At 40.0% G+C, this 13134-nt stretch overlaps 1 protein-coding gene across 6 annotated transcripts in view; it reads left to right on the top strand.

Annotated features, from left to right (window-relative positions):
• The window catches only part of LOC101167610 (low-density lipoprotein receptor-related protein 8), a 170480-nt gene extending 157895 nt beyond the window's left edge, over positions 1-12585 (top strand). Inside the window, exons 17-19 of one of the 6 annotated variants that reach the window (XM_023954326.1) lie at positions 3340-3408; positions 6289-6461; positions 7849-12585. In XM_023954326.1, the coding sequence (XP_023810094.1) occupies positions 3340-3408; positions 6289-6461; positions 7849-7887 (281 nt within the window). In that variant the 3' untranslated portion in view covers positions 7888-12585. Of the gene's footprint in view, positions 1-3339; positions 3409-6270 lie in introns of all 6 variants that reach the window. The other 5 variants (XM_023954325.1, XM_011474155.3, XM_011474153.3 and 2 more) reach the window with 5 other exon arrangements.
• Positions 12586-13134: the final 549 nt, after the last annotated feature.

Raw genomic sequence — 13134 nt, 5'->3', positions numbered from 1 at the left:
GTGATAGATCTGTGCACAAAAATATATGAAAGCAGTGTCAAGTGTGGGCTGTCAGCCACTATCATCACCCCCTGCCAATGAGGCAGCAGGGAGCTGAAAACCAATACTTATTCCAGCTTCTTTCCCTTCACTTCTCCTTCTCACCATCTGTCTATCTCCTTAATGACCCCGTCCTCTACCTCTCTCACCATTTACCAGTGAATCTCCCTCCTGGTCTTCTCTCTCCCGTCCCTGGTGACCATCGTCCGTTAGAGGTGTCAGGAATAACAAACAATTCCCTCCATCCACCTCTCATCACTCATCTTCACTTTCTGCCAGTCTCTCCTGTCTTCACCGTTTGAGTTTGTCCTTTCCTCCATCTCTCTCCCCTGTTTTCATCCAAAACCCCAATCAAGCTGCAAAAAACACCATCCTACAGGCCTGACAAACAATTACAGCACAAATTGAGAACAGCGTCACTTGTTGACAAAGCTATGCTGAGACTTAAATTGCATTTATGAATTCAATTCTTTTCATTATTTGCATATTCATATGTTTCTGTCTTTAAGCAAAGCTTCTATTAAAACAGTTGACACCTGTCAGATCTGGCAGTTTAAACAATTCCATATAATTATTAATGATGCAGTTCTTCAAAAATATTATTGTTCTTTTGTACATTCTAATGTATCTGTTATAAAATAAAAAATATATCAAATCTATCAAGCAATACACTGTTTAGAAAAATGGAAACTAATAATTTATTACATCAAAATGATTTTTTTCTACTTTTGTTGTAATAATGAAGTAGCAGTCGTATAGATTTATATCTTAAAGGCTAAATTTGCAACATTCTATCACTTAACCTTCTTGTGCACCCATCGTGATCATTTTTCTTTAAATGTTTCATTTAAACGTGTGATCAGTCATCATGTCGTATATAGATTTAAGAGTGTTACTAAGAGAACAATTGTATTGAGGCTGATGCAAAGCTAAAGTAAAGCGATGCTCCAATTATAGCTCTTTGTTGTGGGCTTCATTTTCTCCTTGGGAATTCATAGAATTGAACTAATTGATATACTGTTGTATTCACAAATGGCAGTTAAAAGTTCTTTTCTTGTGTGGTTAGCTCAGATTTTTGTTTTTTTTTAAGCCAACTCGCACGTTCATTTTTTTCAATTCTTTTGAAGCTGAGTTTAGTTGTTCTAACCTTCACTTAAAAGTTGAGAAATTACAAGTTTTAGAAAACCGCTCACACTTTTTCAGACCCGCTCCAGAGCCTACTGCATATTATGGGATGTACATCACAGAGTACCAACTAAGGTCTATAGCACAACTGTCAGAGTGCGTTTTGTGTGGGCAGCATATTTTTCTGACCTGGTTTTGATGGTACTCTGAGTGACAGCACGCCCCCCCAACCCCCTGTACTTTGAGATGAGAAGTAGTATAACAGAGACTTTTCTGCATCTCATTTCTATTTAAATAGGATAAAGGGCTTGTAAAAAATGCCAATAAAAACCACAGAGAGTCAGCACTTTAGGCTTAATTGTCTTTATGTCCTACATCATCAGAAAAAAGATGTTAAAAACACCAAAAACACAATTTTCACCAGGGTGGGGGGCCTTTATAGTATTGCATGAAAAGATGAAACAACAGACTATAAAGAAGAAAAAAAGAGTTGATGACTAGTGGGGGAAAAATATCCAAATGTTACCAGGAAAATTATGTAACATATTAGCATTTTCCAACATGAGGGAAGTACTTGCTGCATCACTTTTGGACCCTGAGTGTTTTTCATAAAACAACAAGCTGTTCCTTCATTTCTCTGTGGTTGTGCGCTACTTCCGCTCACCGCCAATGCTGCAAACGAGAGGTGAAATACGCACACGCAAAAAAAGAGGCATAAACAAGACATGTCTACTAACCCATGGGTTGTGAGTTATCATTTTTACGTCGCTGCGGACTGTCAAGTCTGCTGGCATCAACTGTTACGTGTGCTGCACTGGGGCCCACATGGTGGGGCGCAGAGAAACCCCGTACTTCACATAGGGTGGATAAAAAACAAACGGCTGGTACTGTCTTTAAAATGAGTAATTTTCATATTCATATATATGTTTTCATTTTCTATTCATAGAGGTAATAATTCCACAAACTTGACAGTTTTTGTTTACACTAAGATGTTTTTGTTCTTTTTCATGCTGCTTTAGTTTGTAACACCACCCCTTAAAAGTGTTCTAGAACCTTTTTAATTCTTGTGTGAAACTGTGTAAATGGAAAGTATGCGCAGTGAAGCATCTGAGGGAACATAATTGAATCAATTAAAGGAGGAGCAAACGCTAAAATGAGTTGGGGCTGTAGATGCACACAACATTGCCAGAGTTCTTGTCAGTTACGTTTAACTGGCTGTAAGATGCACATGTCAAGAATTCCTTTTAATATTTGAATAGATATTCATTTTTTTCTAAAGGAACTGTGATATTAGAAATATTTATATAGTGCTAAAATAGTCCTCAAAAATATTTTGTTTAGAGTTGGTTACATGTTTATTTTTTAATTGTTTTTTTAATTCCACTCTAATAAAATGTTTGCCTATTAATGACTTACATACTAGTCCTCATTATATGTCCTTTAAAGGAAAATATTACTGTTTATGCAAAGAAAAGTAAATCTTTCTTAATTAAAGTTCTTCTACTAAAATATTCACTTTTTGCTTTTTGCCCTCTGGAGTAACAACAGCTTTGGTTAAAAAGGTTGTAATGATCCCATTCAACATATTGAAATAAAGAAATGCCACTCATATTTGAAGATAAAAGTGAAATCCTGTTCCAAATATTTGTGTTTTTTTTATATTTATGATCTATAACCTGTTTGATCCTCCCACACCATTTAGGGCTTTCTGCTCATCATAGAAACTTTAATCTTCTTAACACTGACTCATAAATTGGCAAAGTCAACATTAGCTTCTTATTTGTTAATCTTCACTTTTTACTCAGGTAAAAATGTTTGAACTTTGCAGTTTGTTAAATTGAATTTGAGCTAAAGAATATCTAGGATTTTAAGTCTTTCTATTATATTCACAGAAACTCCGATCAAGACTTAGTTTTAATCCATGCGTCTCCTCTAGTATAACAACAAAGCATCTCATTGCATTTTATAGCATCCTAGAATCCTTCTTTCCTCTTTAAAAGCATCCCGCAGATGGTTTCTCTGTCTTTACATTATGCAAATATGATCTATTGGTAGCACGAGGCCCTTAAGTTCCATCAAACATCCTCACCAAGCATTTAGAGTGTGGGTTTGTGTTAGAGTAAAAACCAAACTTATCTCGGCTTGATCGCCCTTTTCTCTGTCCTATTGTTCCAGCAGCAAGTGATCACTACCTCATAGGGAACAACATCACAGTGGCTGTTTTGGGAATTGTCATTCCCATCGGTGAGTGCTCTTAACCTCCACTCTGTGTTGTCTTTGAGTTTTCTGCCTGCTGCTTCTCCCTCCTTGCTCCTCCACCTCTGCTCGCCTCTGAAGTGCTGCATGTTATTTGTGCATGAGTGTGTTTTGTGTTTTCGTGCGGCAGAACTTATGTTTTCACTGTTTTAGAATCACCAAACAGAACAATTAAATCTAAAGTTCACTCAACTGATGACACAGAGAGAAAGGAAAGTACTAAATAATATTTTAACAATTGAGAAAGTATCTAACACTATTATTATGGTTGGAAAGAGCCATTAAACTTGTCTGCTGGTGAACAGCCAGACTCTGTAATGCGCACAGTATCACTTCGTTAGTCCTTTTTGACAATAAAAAAAAAATACTTTTCATATTTTGTCATCCCCAGCTGTCAGAGTATTAACTAGATGCTCCATGAGACAGTAGACTGGCCATCCAACCCTTCAGCCATCTGACCTACTTCTGTGACCGAGCTAGACTCTGCTGAACTGGGGATTAATCAGATAACATGTCTGAGCCAGAGCTATACATTTATGTCCACTCTGTACAAGCAGCAAAAACAAGAAGAAGCCATCACTTAACTACTCATACATTCAATGTAGACTCACCGGCCACCTTATTAGGTACACTTTGCTAGTACCGGGTTGCACCGCCTTTTGCCTTCAGAACTGCCTTAACTGCCCTGTGACATGTATTCAACAAGTTACTGGAAACCTTCCTCAGAGAGTTCGGTCCATATTGATGGAATGCTACAATAACACAGTTGCTGCAGATTTGTCGGATGCACATCCATGATGCCATCAGACTGGAATACGTTTTTCAGTCTTCTATTGTCTAATTTTGGTGATCCTGTGTGAATTGGACCCTTAGTTGCCTGTTCTTAGCTGTAGCCACATCTGCCTCAATGTTGGACATGTCATGCATTCAGAGATGCTCTTCTGCAGACTTCGGTTGTAACCAGTGGTTATTTGAGTTACTGTTGCCTTTCCATCACCAGTCTGGCCGTTCTCTTCTGACATCAACAAGGCATTTCCACCTACAGAACTGGATATTTTCTCTTTCTCAGACCATTTCTCTGTAAACCCTAGAGATGGTTGTGGGAGAAAATCCCAGTAGATCAGCAGTTTCTGAAATCCTCAGACCAGCCCGTTTGGCACCAATAACTATGCAAACAATTCAAAGTCACTTCAGTGACCTTTCTTCTCCATTCTGATGCTCGGGTTGAACTGTAGCAGATCATCTTGATCGTGTCTAAATGCACTGAATTGCTGCCATTTGATTTGCTGAATAGAAATTTGCATTAATGAGCAATTGGACAGGTGTACCAAATAAAGTGGCCAGTGAGTGTTTATTGTAATGTATTTTCTTTGTTTAAACCAGCTTAGTGAACTAATCTTTTCTATTAGCTCTGTTTTGAAATGGAAAAAAACACATTTTATGTAAATATTAAATAATTTTGCTCTCAGTTTTACCCTTAAATGACTTTTCAGAATCAGCATAAGCTGTTGGTTGAAAACATTTTCATCCTTGCTGCTCAATAATTTCATGTCATAGAAGCTTAAAAACATTCTAAAACAATTTTTAACTGTCAAAATACCAGCTTATTCAAGATACTATTAACCCTTTGCCTCTCGTTCTGGAATCAGTTCCCCTGCCATTCTGCCATAAATCCCTCCTCATTCTTTTATTTCTGGCAGCTTTAAAACAGTAATTATTATTGGAAGCCCACAAGGGCTGGCTTTGTGCAGCTCGGTTCTGCTCTCACATCCAGGAACACGCCACCCACAGCTCCACAAGGAGAAGAAGAACAGCAATGATTAGCAGTATTTAGTGGAAGTCAAGCTGCTCTGCTGCTCTCTAATTGGAGGGAAATGTTCAAAACGAACCAAAAGATTTTTGAACGATTGAGCGCATGGAGTATAAAGACGGGTTTTCCAGCATAGCTGTGCTGGGATCTGTATTGTTGAAGGATAAAGCTTCAGTTCTGGGAGGTAAACGTCTGGAGATGCAGTATGGCTCACATAAAAGACTGTGACGTTCTCTCTCCTCTGGTTGGTCTGTCGGCCTCTCCTGTCACACACAAACACACACAGGCTCTGCACAGCCAGATGGTTGGGCTGTTATGCTATATGAGAAGAGAGTTCATCTTTAATCCTTCAGCTCCTTGTGTTTTTTCCTCTTTTCTCCTAACCAGCCCATTTGTAGACACGATTTAATTTTTCATTTCTCAGTTGAGTGCAAAATTATACATCCCAGCCTACATGGTGCACTGAGATGAAACACTGACGACAGCTGAGTGACCATTCAGAGATTTATTAATGAACTAAAAGACAAATCACTTTTTTCAGGGTGTTTATTGATTTATTCAAAGATCTGTTTAATCTGCTTTCATGAGTTGATATATGCATGTGCAAATGATGAAGGGATTTATTCATTGTCATAATTGTTCATGCAGTGGTAAAAGAAAATGTGCATGTGTGTTTTTGTATGTGTGTGCATTTGATCATTCATGAATATTAAGGAGAGTTTTTGTATGAGTGTTTTTACTGGGGGTGAAGGCTCATTATTTTTTGGGTTTTATTAAGAATTTTGTCAAAACAGTTGCTAAATTTTGAGAGATCCCTTTACTCTCGATCAATCACTTCTAAAGAAATTTGTCCCACTGATTTATGTAAGATCTTCATTACCGGATCCACGGTGGGAATTATTTTGAAAATAATGAGTCTTCTGGCAATCTAAGAAACTGTGCTGGTTGTGTTTGTTTGAGTGCTTTAAGCGCCGCTCCGTGTCCCCTGGGCTGTGTTAACGCTCCCGCCGTGTGTTGTTGTGTGTGTTAAACACATGCAGTCCCTATCCTTGCCACAGTGGTCATTGGATTGCTCTGCACCGGCGGATACCTGGTTTGGAGGAACTGGCGGCGCAAGAACACCAAGAGCATGAACTTCGACAACCCGGTTTACCGCAAAACCACGGAGGACGACGATGATGAGATTCACATCGGCCGCCACAGCGAGTCCATCGGCCACGTCTACCCGCCTGTGAGTGGCAGCCACAGTCAGCCGTTTCTGGCTCTTCCTCTGGGGGGCAGCATCTCAGACAGCAACTCTCACTGGTACTCGGGGGCCCCTATGCTTTCCAGTGGCAAGTAAGAAGGAACAGGACAGAAAAGGGAAGATGCACAAGTTCGGCCTGGTGGAGAGGGTAGAAACAGGCTTGCACACGCACACTTCCACATGCTCACATATCTGTCTGACATCACTGACAACAACACCTGTGATCAGATTTCATTCACATTCAGCAGCCGTACACACATCTGTCACCACCAGCTCACTGTTGACGCCCCACCATCCCATCTACATTGTGTTTTCAGTTCAGTCTGTTCGTCCTGAAAAAAAAATCCAAACCACTTTAGCATTTTATGACAAAACAATTTATTCAAAATGTATTTTTTAATCCATCTGAGTCACCAGATAAGCATTGTGAGGTGTGTGAGAGAGGAATTACTTTCTTGCTAAAATAAAAATCCCAACAGTTTTTTATCTGGTATTGAGGCTTAAATAGTAACTGCTGTCTTCATCTGAGAGAATTGACAGACTATAGTTCAGCAAAGCACAACAAGGAAGCACAAATCAAGTCGAAGGACAAACCGCATCTGCAATTTTCCTGTTTTTCTATCAGCTGCGGAAACCATGACTGTTAAAAGAACGTCTTAAATGTTCACGCTTCCCGGTACAATTTGAACCTGCATTGTTTATGTATGAAAATGCAGCGAAATCTCTCGAAATGTGTGTTTTATGTAAAAATACAAGGCATCCAAAAAGGTTTTATCAAAGGGAGGAGGGAGTCTTGTGCTTTGATCGGTTGGCATGGTAGCTCAGATTCCTTTGTGGGACTGAATAGTGAGAAGGGGGGGTGAAAAAAAGCAAAGAATTCTGGGTATTGCTGGCACAATGACAGGCTAAAAGCACACACACATGAAGCAGGTGCACGATTAAGATTCAAGGTCGAAGGAACAAGCAGCTTTAGAGAAGGACGGGAAAGAGACTGTTTTTTTTCTCGTGTTTTCCAGACTACCTACTTTATTTCCCCCACCTTTGCTCTCGACTTCTCGTCTCTTTAACGCCTCGTGTTATTTTGTGGAGGGGGTCACTCTGGCAGCCACAAATAGAAGTCATGCTGGTGTTTTTTTGGGTCACATATTTGCAGTTGTAAGCAACCTGCAGACCTCACACAATGAAGGAAGGAGGGGAGAACTGAAGAGAGACATTGAAGGAAGGTCAGGGAGAGGAGGGACACCTGAACAGTCCCAAGGAGAGGAAAAATAAAGCCTTAGCTGCTATTTGTCTTCTTTCTGCTCCTATCCTTTTCACTTGATGCCCCTCCTCTCTCCCCTGTGGTAACCGTGTTTTTATCTGCTGTTTGCAGCGCGTGGCTCTCAGTCTGGAGGACGATGGGTATCCCTGATGTGTGGGGGGAAGGGTTTTGTGCCCCCCCCCCCCCCCCTTCCTACCTGACCCGTCTTCCCACCACAACCTCCACACCTGTACACAGAGACCAGTATAACAGAGGAGGCGAGCCCTCACTCTGCCTCCACTTTTAAAGAGCACAGATGGCATCTCTTAGTTCTTACCCAGAAGTGTCAACATTACCATTACTAGCAATTCTTACTACTACTACTACTACTACTACTACCATTAGTGCTGGATTACTATCCTCTGCCACTGTCCTTCCTCTACCTTTTCTTAACTGTAGTGGTGTTCAGACAGGATGATGGCTCATTCTGCTGTCTGTGAATGGAAAGGCTGCTGTGGGGGTGGGCTTTAGATTTTTCCGTTTTCGGGTATTTAGTCAACGTGTAACTTCTCAGCAGGTCAGTTTCCGTCTTATTTTAGAAAAGAGAAGCTTTTATCCTTTTCCAGACCCTCAGATTCGCCCTCTGACACACTGGGAAGCTAATTCTAGCCAAGAGAAAAGAAGAATAAAAAGTGTAGGGCTTGTATGTTTGTTTGTTTTGTTTTTTTTGGAGGTAAGTTTGAGATAAAAATGAGAGTTGAGCCATTTTTTTTTTTTGTTTGTTTTATTAAGGGTGTTTGAAGGCAAAACCTACCAAGGCAGAAATAGCAATGAATTGTGAGTAAGTCCTTCTTATGTCAAAAAGTAAAGAATTTGTGGGAGAAATTAAATTTAAATGAAGACAGAGACAGGTATCACCTGCAGACTTCAGCTCTGCTGCTAAAGTTTTGGAATTACAAGCTGCTGAACAGAAGCGTTTCCTTTTTTCCCCTCACTCAGACAGTGACATAAATATTGATGGGTTTAAAACAGCTGCCAGAGGGGAGCTTAAACCCTACCTAAAGTATTTATACTCCAAATCGATTGCTCTTCTCTCAATTTGACATGATTGACAGATTTCATCGTTAGCTGTTGCACAGTGCAGACATTAGCGGCCTGCTTGCTGTGGCTTCACGGGCTTCGGGTGCTCGTTTGAAGGTGCAACCGGGTGAAATGATGCAAAAGAAAAACACTCGGATTCGGAGGAAGGCGCTCTCGCTGCTGTCACTGAGGGTCCGTCTTGCTTTTGAGTGGCACTATTTGGTTCGAGCAGATGAGTAATTCTCCAGGGTTGACTGAACCCAGCGCTGATTTGATTTCAAAGCTGGGGAGGAAGTGTGTGAGCCAGAGCTGACTTGATTCTGATATGCTTCCAGCTCGGATGGGATTTATGCCCCACTGAAAATCATGATAACTGTTCATATTGTGGCTTGAGGATGTTATAAACGGTAACATTATTAACAAATCTGTACTTCAGACTGGATTTTATCCATAATTGGCCTTTTTGATGTCTCCAAGCACTTATATTGCATGAAATATGCAAGGTACAAAGCAGCAATTGATCGTAGATTCAGCTTGTTTTCTTTAGTCTTCCACTCTTATAAAACAGTGTTCAGTTTGTTTTTCCAAAACAGAATGAATGAACCGTCTTCCTGTTCCTCAACTGTTGGTTAACTTTTAGCCGTCTGGCTGTTTCTACTCTGATATGTGAGATCAGGATGCAGACTGAAGCTGTGGAGTGACTCTACACCACATAGGAGTCTGTTGGGTATTTTTTGTGTCAGACAATTCGCTTTTTTTGAGGCCAGACTGCAGTCCAACATCTCATTTGCAGCTACATCTAACCCAAAGATGATCAGTTAGGCTTCCTTTATTCTTCTTCCTGCTCTATTTGAGTCAAACTAAGATGCAGAGGGTGACAGAACAGCCTGTATACATTGCTGGTTTTCTTCATTGTTGCATTTTTGCACAGGGACTCAATCTAATGGACTGACTTTGAGAGTTTACACACACCGGGAATGAGGAGTCGGTGTGGTACTTACAGGATCGTGTCTCTAAGGGACAAAAGAGAGATGAAAAACAATAAGGGGTAGAAGACAGGTGTCTCATCTGTGTTGGGTTAAGGCTGGATAAAAAACTCAGGCGTTGTCAGATTGACCCTTGAGTTGAGTCGGCTCTGCCCCCCCCACACACACTTTCCCTCCAAAGTGCGTTTGCCTCCGGTCTAATTCCATGCTGTGGGCTTGCAATAAATTGCTTATTTATTTAGGTGCCTGAGCGTGACATTGTGGAAAAGTTGTTATTGCGACAATGTGAAGACAGATTGGTTGGCCCACTTTGTGCTCTCCTCCAGAGGCGCCGTCTTCGCTGAAGGACACCGCCTCAAGTCCAGACTCGGCTCCCGTTACTTAGAAGGCAGTAATTGTGGTGGTAGCAAAGGCCACGGGGTGACCTTATGCTCTCCACACCCCTGCTGTGCTGTTGATGTGTATTTACAGGGACCATTTAGGCTCTAATTCGCACTCGGAGGCAGGCGTTGTTATGGTCTGGTAGCAGCCTCCAGGAATAAGGATCAATTAAAGGACTGAACTTCTTTTTTTGGTTTGTTTTTGCTGACGCGATGTGAATGTTGGTTGTGTGTCCATGTGTTAACTTATTCAGGTATCGGAGTGTTTGGTTGTGCCGCTACTGTTCTCTTGAAAGTAGGTTTGTGTCCATTACGTGGACATTTTCAGTGTTAAATCCACTATTTGGTGCTTTGGAAAAACCAATGACACCAAACAGCTGAAGTCAAGTCATTTCTAGCACTTTTAGAGTTTTGATAGCTCTACTTGTTGTTGTTATTTATTAGAAATAGTAGATCTAGTGCTGCTTTATGTTGAGGACTTAGTCCTAAGGTTGAGAAACTTGACGTGTAAAGTGCTAAATAATTTCTAGCGCTGCTACTGAATCTTATTAACACCTTTTAGAATTAGTTGAAAACCAACAGAGAGAGCTTTCGTTTCATTTTTTATAATTAAATGTTAATGACCAGAGTCTGTCAAGTTTTATTTAATGAAGTAATGAGACATAATTTAATCATATTAATATTAATAATAAACACTGTCGTCAAGCAAGCATCTGCGTTGTAAAACTGGAATTATTTGTAAAAAAAATCTAGACCATCAGAGATGTTTGTTGCATTTTCCGTAGTGTTTTAATAATTTAAGCTTCCTGTATGGGGAAACTTTTTTACTTTTATCGTAACATCTTTTATATTTTGTCAGCAGACTTCCTGATTTTTTTTTTGCTCCTGTCCTTCCTCTCTGCACTTATAATGCTTCTCTGACGTGACTTTAACCACTAACTCGCCCTCCTTCTTCATGCAGCATCCCTTGTAGTTCCAGCTCAGAGCTTTTTTAATTCATTGCTTGTCATTTTTCCTGAATTTTACGTTTTCCACAAAGCAAAACTGTCTGCATCTTGTTGCCCTCCCATCTCTTCATCTCAGCCATCTTTTCTTCGGCAAGGGCTCTCAGTTTTCTTGTAGACAGTTGCAGTGGATGAAGCGAGCGCTGGAGGAAATCCCTTCAACATCACAGAAACAAAGAAAACTTCCCAGACCTGAGAGGGGAAACACTTCCTCTAGAGAACCAGTAAACCGGCGCACGATCCCAAAAAGGAGCTTCGCCCTCCAGCGACACTTTCCGGAAACTGTCAGAGACTCTGCTTTGGTGACATTTCTGACTCTCCTCTGGTTCTCATAGGTCTTTTTTTTTTCCTTTTTAACCATGTTTTGAACTGTGAAACTGCATGTGAGTTGTACTAGCTCCTTTCCAAACTACCCCACAGTTTGACCCGCTCGATGTTTGAAAAGTTGAAGGTTCAGTCGCTCACAGTCACCCTGCAGCTGATGCAAGATGAAGGAAGACTCCGTCAAAGATGAAGGAAGAAGTCCGTTCGGTTTATGTGGATTTGGCAACTTTTTGCAGCACATTTATTCAGTCATTTTAAACAACGTCACATATTTTTGCTAACCTGTGTTTGTGTCCATTCCTCAGCCACATGACAGGCATTTTTTACGCTGTTTGTTGCACATGACTTTTCAAAAAGCCTTCTGCACTGTGTAAAGAGATGATGCTCCTGGTGGGGAAGGAAAATGGGGTGGGTGGGGGGCTGATGAGAACAGTCCAATGGTTTTCAAATCGTGTAAATAATACGTTTTCATACCGCAAAAAAAAACTTTTTTGATAATGTTTTAAATGTTTCTGTAAAAAAAAAAAACTAAAAAAAAGCAACAACAAATTGTACATACAGTTCTGGTTAAAAAGGAGTGTAGACTATATATGAATTTATTTGTACACAAGAGCACTGGGTTTCTTTACTACTTGATTGTAACTAAAAATTAATAATCTGCCAAAGTGTTTTTACTTTTTTTTTTTCCTGTTTGTACCGTTCTTTTTCTCAGTTTGAGTTTAGCTTAACATCTCTGCGGACTCTAGCGTCCGCTCTGTAATTCTATTGCATTTAATTTTCTGCTTGTTTTTAAAGAGAGGGGGTATTTTTAATTTATTGGTGCCTTGTTTTGTGCTCCTGTATACTTTTAAACTTTCTGTTTCTCCGTGTTGTGTGTCTGTAAGAAGGGGGGGAATTTGGGGTGGAGGGGTGGGGGGTACTAAAGGGGAGATGGTGGTGTTAAAAAAAAAAAAAAACTTAGCAACTTCTGTACTTACATGGAATATCTGTACTGTATGCCAAAATGGTCTCACTCACGTTTCTATGAAATCAAGTTGTTGATAAATATCTCTATATATTGATATATTAAATTTATAAAAACTCTGCAACCTTTAAGTGTCTAAGCTGTCGTTTTTTACCTGTTACATTTAGTTAATTGTTATTTTTTATTTAACAAAAATCTAATCTTTTAACATTATGCGTAAAATGCATTAAAGTCTCACTCCAATTATCTTTTGATCCATTTTAAATGTGTTCCCAGTGGTCTTTTAATTATGATTAAGCTGCTTTTAAACAAAATCAAAAAAGCTTTGGTTTTCTAGGACATAGTTTCTACAGAGCAGCAGTAGATCAATGTTTGTCTGAGGTGTGGGTGGGACTGTTATTGTGGAGTAAGCCTGCCGTTTCTTCCTTAAATCCATCTGTTTACAGTCTCCCGCTAGCTTACAGCCCCTCACACCCTTACTGGTGCATTATTGGTGCAGCAAATTGGCGTGCAATATTGCAGCTACCCAATCGTACAGTTTTGATCTAGATATCAGCTCAGACGAGGAAAACAAAGACGTACATGGATCTATTCATTGTAAGTGATTTATCAGAATGGAGCAGGGGGCTTGTGGCCTGTACGTTACGCCTACAAGATGTTTCCAACAGGATTTTTTTTTT

The sequence above is a fragment of the Oryzias latipes genome, chromosome 4 (assembly GCF_002234675.1).
Source record: "Oryzias latipes chromosome 4, ASM223467v1".
In the NCBI taxonomy this organism is placed as follows: Eukaryota; Metazoa; Chordata; class Actinopteri; order Beloniformes; family Adrianichthyidae; genus Oryzias; species Oryzias latipes.
Note: the sequence above shows the minus strand (reverse complement) of the source record. Positions and strands in the feature narration are given on the sequence as shown.